The following is an 8,660-nucleotide window of genomic DNA, read 5'->3' as shown; positions in this document are numbered from 1 at the left end:
ATCAGGTGTGAGGTGCGGGCGCCCTCTCGTGTGAAGATCGGGGCGGGGGGAACCTCTGCTGGCGGAGCCCCCGCCTTTGGCTGGGGAAGGAGCTTTCGTTCCTTTGTGTTTTTTCTGAGCTTTGCTGCATTTATCCGGCCTGCAAGGATGGGCAATGCCTTGTATTCGGAGCTGGAGGAAGCCTTGCACAGTAGGGCACTGTAGGTAAAAGCGGACACCACGTGAGTTCAAATCCTGGTTCTGCCACTTAGCAGCAGTGTGGCTTTTGCTCAGTGACTTAGCCCCTCTGGGCCTCCGTTTCTGCTTTGATGAAAATGGTCAAAATCTGACGTCATGGAGTTTTTATGCAGATTAAAATAACGATCGATGTTAACACATCAGGGAAACTCATGTTTTAAGTGCAGACTCCTGGAACTCCAGTATGGAGCCCGCCAGTTTAGGCTGCAGGAGCAGCCACTGGAGGTAACAGGGGGCCTTTTCTTAGTGCTTCCAAGACTTGTGCACACAAATGACTTCCCACTCCACCCACTCGGCAGGTGGGTCTTTTTTTTTTTTTTTTTTTTTTTTTTTGCCTCTTACTGAATTATGGTTGGTTTCTGATTGCCCTGTTGCTTTTCTCAATGCAGATGAGAGTCTAATTCCCCCAGTACAGACCCACCTGAGGGTACCACACAGAAAACGCCATTCACCCAGTCTGTGCACTGCGTCATATTCAGAAAGCTCTTCAAAGAAGTGCTAAATGTGAGATGTCCAAATTGATCTGTTGTGACAGTCGGAGATCATTCTGTCCACCGTTGACCACCCCCCGCCCTATGGATGGTTACTCTCTTCCCTGGAGAATTCCAGAGTCTCCTGTGGGGTTGACTCCATCAGATCCCCAGGCCTGCTCAGTTTCAAAATCAACTGGGTGTCCTGAGCCCTGTCAAACATGGAAATTGATTGCTCTAACCTACACCTGGCTCTGATAGAGAGCAGGCAAATACAAGTTATGCAAACAGAGAGAGGGTATCACTGAGCTGGGAGGGATTTACACGCCCAGAGAACTGACAAGGATCCTCCTTTCAAATCCTGGAGGACCGGCAGGGGTGGGAGTGGGGAGGTGGTGGGATGGTGGTGTTTGCTGGTAGCTACGCTTTTGCATGAATCCAAGGAGAGCCCCTGGGCCTGTAGTCTCTCAACAGAGCGGCTCATCCAGAGAGGCTGTGCTTCCCCGTGGGCGTGTCCCAGCACCCGGAGTAGAAGTCTGCCTGGAGAAAGTGCCCCCCTCACCCATGTGGATCTGCATGGTCACCTTTTTCCTGGAGTCGGTGGCTGCCACGCTGCAGAACGGCTTCACAGTCATCGTGCTGAGCCGGAGTGGGACGCTGGATGATGCTGGACGCTGGATGATGCTGGACGCTGCCCGCAGGCGACGTGCTTGTGGCCTGCCTGGCCGCCTCCCGGTTCTGTCTGCAAGGGATGGCCCTCCAGAACAACCTCCTGACTTCCTTTGGTTTTGGTTCCAAATTTTATTTCAAAATCTCCTGGAGCTTCATCAATGCTCTCACTTTCTGGCTGACCAGCTACCGTGTGAAGATAGCATCCTTCTCTCACCCCGTCTTCTTCTGGCTGAAGTGTAGGATTTCTCGGTCAGTGTCCAGGCTGCTGCTGGGCTCCCTGATCCTGTCTGGTCTGACATCATCATCAGAAGTCAATTCTTGTGCAGATGGTTGCCACCCAGAGTTCCCATGGAAACGACACCCTGGCTGGTAGGATACAGACCGTCTCTTTGCGCTTTTTTCTACCTCATGCAATTATCACGTGGTCAGTTCCATTCCTCCTGTTCCCGGTGTCCACCCTCTCGCTCGTGTTCTCGCTGCGCCGGCACTTGGGGCAGATGAGGGACCAGACCCGGCCCGAGTGATCCCAGCACCCGGGCTCACACCGTGGCCCGGAAGTCACTTGCCTTCTTTTTCATCATATTTCCTGTGCCTGATAATTGTCCTTGTGAACATCCCAACCCTCCGGAAGCACCGGCACTGGGCCTGGGGAGCGGTGACCTATGCCGGCATCTGTCTGCACTCCAGCATCTTGGTGCACAGCAGCCCCAAGCCGAGAAAGGCCCCGAGGAAGAGGCTTCGGCGAGCCCTGGGCAAGGAGCAGTTTGTCTTGAGTTACCAGTATCAATAACCTCTATCACTGGACAAGCCCACGGGTGGCAAGAATGCACAAGAATGCCCCTCTCTCTTTTCATTTCCTTTTTTGCCTACCCTTCGTACGCCCCCATTAATTCTTTTTCCATCCCTCTCTGTTTCTGCCAACCGTTCCAGTGGTCCCGGTCTCTGGTCTGGGTCCCAAGCCACCTTGGACTAGGATGGTGGCCGCATTTCCTCACAGGCCTTTCTCACTGTCTACACAAGCAGCCCTAATAATATTCTCCCAGCTTCATTTTGGTCCGTTCTCCGTTTACAGAGACCTGTAATGGTTGTCAGCCGTCTCTGTGGTCAACCTAAAGGTTTGTTTCTTTTTATTTATTTATTTTTTTGGTCCTGGGCTTTTATTTGTTGGAAGATTTTTTTTTGTTTGTTTTGTTTTTGTTTTTTTTTATTTATTTATTTTTTTGCGGTACGCGGGCCTCTCACTGTTGTGGCCTCTCCCGTTGCGGAGCACAGGCTCCAGACGCGCAGGCCCGGCGGCCACGGCTCACGGGCCCAGCCGCTCCGCGGCATGTGGGATCCTCCCGGATCGGGGCACGAACCCGTGTCCCCTGCATAGGCAGGTGGACTCTCAACCACTGCGCCACCAGGGAAGCCCCTGTTTCTTTTTAAATGGTGACATAGGTTGTCCTCATACCATCCCCCCACCATCAACTGGCCTCCTCGTCCCTGCTGTGCTCTCAGAGCCCAGTCTCTCTTCAGCCCAGGAAAGCTTCTTTCTGTCTCCCCGCATGCTCTTCCCTGCAGCCTGTGGTCTTTGGGCCCATCTGGAACTTCCTTCTGTCCTCTCTCTGCCGTTCCCTTCTTTTGCGCCCTGCTTAAGACCAATTCCACCCATGGAGCCTTTTCAGCTTGGTCCCATGAGAGTCTGAGGGCGTCTATGAGTTTTGTGCCGTTACAGGTCCTGCCCTCGATTCTGTGTGTTTGCTGTATGTTGCGTTAAAAGGAATTGTCTGATATGGAAACGCTTTTACGTATTGGCCAACAGAAGATCGAGAAAGCAAACAAAGTAAATTTGCTACAGTTCTTAATTTTGAGAATCTTACTTTTCCTGTCCGCTCGCCCAGGAAGTGGACCCTGCGTGCGGACACCTAGGAGACTGGTCTCCAAATTAACCTGGGATGCAGATTAGTTAGCATCCCAGAGTGTGTGCAAAATGGTCCGTTGGATGTGGAAAGAAAAGTGTGGCAACTTTAATTTCTGTTTATTTTGATCTCTTCCTTTAAAATTTTAAATTAAAAAAATTTGTTGGTGTGTTTTATGATGTACATAACGTATTCACAGAGTATTACAAGCTCGTAAGTAAAATAAAGGAATATGCATATGGCAGAGAAAAACAATGCTCACGTTCGATGCACTTCGAACGTGCATAGTAGACACTGATTATTATCAATGATTAGGGAGCAAAGCTTACTAACATGAACTTCAATCCTTCTTGAGGTCCTGGCTTGCTGACTACGCAAGATTGTTTTTGCTTTTAAAAAGACTTTCATCTTATTATTTGCAGTTCAAGAACATACTGACGTGCACTTCCCTTTCCTCACCTACAAAGGCAAAGTCATCCTCAATCAAGTTGTAAAAAATCTTTTGGAGATAAGATTTGCTGTTTTCTGGAAGCTTCTACCGCCACATGGTCACGTAAGACTTCTTGGAAACTAGACAAGGCGTAAACATGTTCTCCTTTGTGGGCCACGCGGTCTCGGACAGCTCAGCAGCTCAAGTCTGCTGCTACGTGTGAAAACAGCCGCAGCGGAAAGGAACAAGGGCGTGACTGTGTCTCAGTGATTCATGTACACAAATTAATAAAGGATTCAGGCTGGGTTTTGTCCCAGGCTGTAGTATGCCGACCACTGTATTAGACGAGGAGGCTGTATAGCAGGTTATTGCTTTGCTTGGGGTGGCTGACCCTGATCCCCTAAGGGAATTAGGTTTGCTACTAACAGCGGGCCTGGGAGGAGTGTGACGAAAACCCCAGAGTCCCCAAGACGTGTCTTGAATCAACACGCCACTGGGTCCGGAGACCAGAGGAAGGCTACAGCCACTCTATACAAGCAGCCCCTCCAAGAGGTAGGGTCCTTCTAGAACAAAGGGCTGGTTTTCCTCCCTGGGCCAAGAGCCCCAGCCAGCCTAGGTCCTGGGACCAGACATAGCATCTGGAACTGTAGCCTCCATCCGTATTACCTCTCTTGTTCTTGAAGTGTCTGAAGACTGAATCATCTCCTTTTCCTTTATTTCCCTTTGAAAATGACTGTGCTCAAAATTTCTGTCTCCCCTCTTTCTTTCCCCTAATACTAGAAGGCAGTGTTTTACCAAGCTTGAGTGTCACCCGGGGGGTTGGCTGCACCTTTAGATTCTGTGTCATCATGTAGGATGAAAGTCACCGGATAGAAGGACAGGGCGCAGGCAGCACTGGAGGAGAAATGGGAATTTCATTACTTTGAGGTGGAGGACTCCGCCCGTCACGCTGACATCCTTCGTGGTGACGCCTGGACCTGATGCTGGGGAAGCAGCCAGGACTCTTACCACTGTGTGTGGGGTGACTGGACCGGGTTCAATGAGGGAATCTTCGTAAAAGTGGGAGGCTGTGTGTGCACACATGCTGGGCGGCGGACGAGGAGTGTTGCAGGCGCTGCAGAGCTGCCAACGGCGCCTCTCCCCCAGGAACTTCTGCTCACTTCCTGGGTGGGTTCTTGGTTACTTTGTTTTCGCCGCATGATCCTGCCTCCCAGCCCCCCAGTAACCGATTGGTTCAGAGATCCCAACTGGGCTAATCAGAGATCCTATAATGAGGAAGCTGGAATGGTAAATGGAGAGACACGAAGACTAGGAATTCTCTGGATCTCCATCAATTCTTGCTGCCAAGCCCCCCAGAAGCAGCCTGGTTCCTTCCCTTCCTGAGTCCTGAGCATTCAGCTCTTCTTTGAATTCTGTAAATACACCCAAATCCTTCCAATAAATTGTCTTCCTTGTTTTAAAAAAAAAAAGAGGGGGGGGGGGAGTAAAAGGATGGGGACCAAAAATGGATTCAGAAACCAGGCTAGAAATGTGTCCCTTAATGCCCCTCATACACATTTGGTTCTAAGGTTTCCAGCAGGCAATGCAGACGGGGAAAATTGGGTCTTTACATGATCAGTGTCTATCACAGACAAAAGCAATCGAGTTGCTCAGAAGTACGGCTATTCTTGGTACCGAGACAGGAAATTTCTCCCAGGGGGCTCGTGTGACAAATGGCGTGTTCACGACATCTTTCCAACGGACACAGCGGGTTTCATAGGCAGCTGCTTATCCAGACCCTCCATACAGGCCACTGGCATTACTCTCAAGCTCAATTTTGTGAAATCAGTTCTGGGGCAGTGGGAGCAATATGTAGTCTGGGCACGTTGACCCGGGTGTAGATTCAGGCAGGAGGAAAAGCAGATAGATTGTATACCCTGCACGCAAGCCTCACGGCAAGTCCAGTGAAAAAATCAGGTGGCTAGGACCTGAGGGGAGAACCCCGTGGAGTAGAGCACACACACTGCCTGGATACAGACTCAGACCTTCCTGCTTCATCAGCGGGCTGGGCAGGGTTGGTTTCCCACGTCCTCGGGGAAGGTCAAGGACCTGGGCTCGGTGGTTCAAGGGCAACAGCACGGGCTACTGTCCTGGGTCCAGGCCCACCCTGGTCTGAACACCCGCTCCCAGAGAGCTTCTCTGAAGAAGCCGAGCCCCCGCCCTGACCTAATCAACGCGTCTTTACAAGCCCCAGTCACTCCACGGTCTTCTTGAGCCCCGCCTACGGCTACCCAGCCAGACGGCAGAGAAGCCTTAACTAGCCACACTTGCTGCACAGCACCTAACAAGACACACCTTTGCAGCTGGGTGCTTTCTAGCACACTCAATGGCCTTTAAAAACACTGACCGGAAAAGGGCAGCACGGACTCCTGCTTCCCGGGAAGCTGAACATCTGGCCCATCTTCAGGACCCAGCATCCCACCTGCTGGCTCCCCCACACCTCCCAGACCCCATAGCTTGGCTGCCCCTTTCTGCCTTCAGAAATGACCCTGGTCTTGGGACTTCCCTGCTGGTCCAGTGGTTAAGACTCTGCGCTTCCACTGCAGGGGGCGTGGGTTCCATCCCTGGTCAGGGAACTAAGATGCCGCATGCCGCACAGCACAGCCAAGAAAAACACAAAGAAATGACCCTGGTCTTAACAGAATGACCACCCTACACCCACAAGTCCTGCACCTCCCCAGCCAGTGACATGAATTGCAGATCTTGGCTTTTCAATGTGACCTGTGTACTGGGTTGGATGGTGTCCCCCCGCCCCCTCCAAATTCATGTCCTTCCAGGAACCACAGAAAGCGAACTTATTTGAAAATAGGGTCATTGCGGATGTAATTAGTTAGGAGGAGGTCGTCCTGAAGCAGGGTGGCCCTCAATCCAAAATGACCGATGTCCTTAGAAGAAGAGACGCAGAAGCACAAAGACACAGACACACAGACAGACACACGGCGGAGAGGGCCACGTGACAGGGACGGTGGATGCAGAGACTGGCGTCCTGCTTCCACAAGCCAAGGGGCACCCAGGACCACCAGCAACGCTAGGAGCTAAGAGAAAGGCCTGGGACAGATTCTTCCCTAGACTCTTCGGAGGGACCATGGCCCTGCTGACGTCTTGATTTTGGTTTCTGGCCTCTGGAACTGAGAGAATAAATTTCTGTTGTTTAAGCCACCCGGTTTGGGGTACTTTGTAATGACTGCCCCAGGAAATTAATACAACCTAGTTCTGTTGTAAGCAACCCAGGCACAATGCCACCTTTGGGGAAACAGGACACCTGGTGAAGGTCTGGTCTGACATCCCCTCCCCTCTGAGAGGTGGTGCGTGATGGCATATTTGAGAATTTCAGGGTCCCTGTCCAGGAAACCGGGGATGCTCTCTAGGGTGTTGGGATGTCAGTGCTAGGACACACCTCCCTATCCGGCTTCATATCTAAGTTCCTAACTGCACGTCACCCGTACTGTCTGCGTGAGGACCACCTTGTCCTGTGACATTTGTACACTTACACCTGAGTTCAGTCATCATGGGGATGCCTTTAGGGGTGCTAGGAACGCTACCCCAAACCACCGAAAAAAATTAAAGAAGAAAGCTCCCCACCCTTTCCTTACAAGTCACGGAGCCTGAAACTGCACTTGGGCTGGCCTTGCAGATAGAGTAATAGCTCCAGCCTACAGGTCCTCTTGCAAATACAACCCGGAGAGAAAGGAGGCGCTTGTTTTCCAAATCATTGTATTCTTGATAGGAACTTCCTATGTCATCAGAAAGAGTCGTAAAGAGTAGGGAGATGCACTAAGACACGGGAAAGGTGAAAATAAACTCCATCTACTTTATGGTTTCCCCGGTATATTTCTAGATACGATCAACGGTGCTCAGTGGAGAATATTTTATCCTTAGATCACAAACACTCATGAGCCTAAGGAACTCTCTCTGAAACACACATCTGCTTCCCCTGTTTCTGTAACAAATCAACCCCACCTACCCGGGGCCTGATACAGAAAAAGTCAGGATGTGCCAGAAACAGGTTCACTCAAATCCCCCAAACGCCAAGCCGAAAGCACTGGGGGCCGCACAGGGCAGATCAAAGAAAGGGCCGGGCCCTCTGGCCCCAGGTGTGGGCCGCTACTGATTTCCAGAGAAGGCTGGAGGCTAGCGTTCCACGTGGCTGTCCTCACAGCCATACTGTGAGTATCGGGGTATTTACATTAACCCCACAAGCCACGCCATACTGGGTGGATTAGTGCAGGAATAAAGCGACAGGTGGAAACACGTGGCTCTGGAGGTAAATTTGTTCCTGGGGGACAGACCAGACGCACACACTCAGCACCATCAGTAACAGCCACCCGGCCAGCTTCGGTGTCCCTGCAGGTGGCACCGTGGCCAAGCGGCTGTGAGCAGCCCCCTGGCAGCCCTGCACCCACCTGAACAATAGCCATCAATGCCTTACTTTTTCTGGAGCGCGAGAAGAACCGGATGCCCCCGGGCGAGGTAGACGGGTTGGAGTTGGGGGAAGATTCTTTGGACGAGGAGCGGAAGATCCCACTGAAGCTCATGCGGCGGGGGGAGCGCGGCGGGGACTCCTGGTAGGAGAACGGGAACACGGTTTTGGGGGAGCCGGGGCTGGTCTTGGGCCTCACGGGAGCAGACACGGGGCTGGAGGGCCGGTGCTGGGGGCCTCTGGAGAAGAGGCCTTTGGAGGGGCTGCCTGAGCCGAAGGGGCTGCCCACCTGCAGACAGACAAGACAGACAGATGGAGGGGTGAGGCCACTCGGAGCCTGTGAGGACCTGTCCCTGTCGTGCCTGCCCTCCCACTGTCCCCCAGCATCCAGCTGCTGCCACGACACCTGGCCCGAGAAACAGCCCCAAGCTCTTCCACAGACAGAGGCGGGCCAGGGGGAGGAACGGACCCCGGGGCTAACGCCCCAACAG

The 8,660-nt window shown here is 52.3% G+C and overlaps 1 protein-coding gene across 3 annotated transcripts in view; it reads right to left on the bottom strand.

The window, feature by feature from the left end:
- PRKAG2 (protein kinase AMP-activated non-catalytic subunit gamma 2) overlaps positions 1 to 8,660 on the bottom strand; it is a 287,757-nt gene that overhangs the window by 191,660 nt on the left and 87,437 nt on the right. For 2 of the 3 annotated variants that reach the window (XM_007469804.1, XM_007469806.1), the window contains exon 3: positions 8,179 to 8,458. In XM_007469804.1, coding sequence (XP_007469866.1) covers positions 8,179 to 8,458 — 280 coding nt within the window. Of the gene's footprint in view, positions 1 to 4,687; positions 4,694 to 8,178; positions 8,459 to 8,660 lie in introns of all 3 variants that reach the window. The other variant, XM_007469805.1, reaches the window with a different exon arrangement.

The sequence above is a fragment of the Lipotes vexillifer genome, unplaced genomic scaffold (genome assembly GCF_000442215.2).
Source record: "Lipotes vexillifer unplaced genomic scaffold, Lipotes_vexillifer_v1.1 scaffold472, whole genome shotgun sequence".
Classification (NCBI taxonomy): Eukaryota; Metazoa; Chordata; class Mammalia; order Artiodactyla; family Lipotidae; genus Lipotes; species Lipotes vexillifer.
The sequence above is the reverse complement of the archived record's forward strand: the minus strand, read 5'-3'. Positions and strand labels throughout refer to the sequence as shown.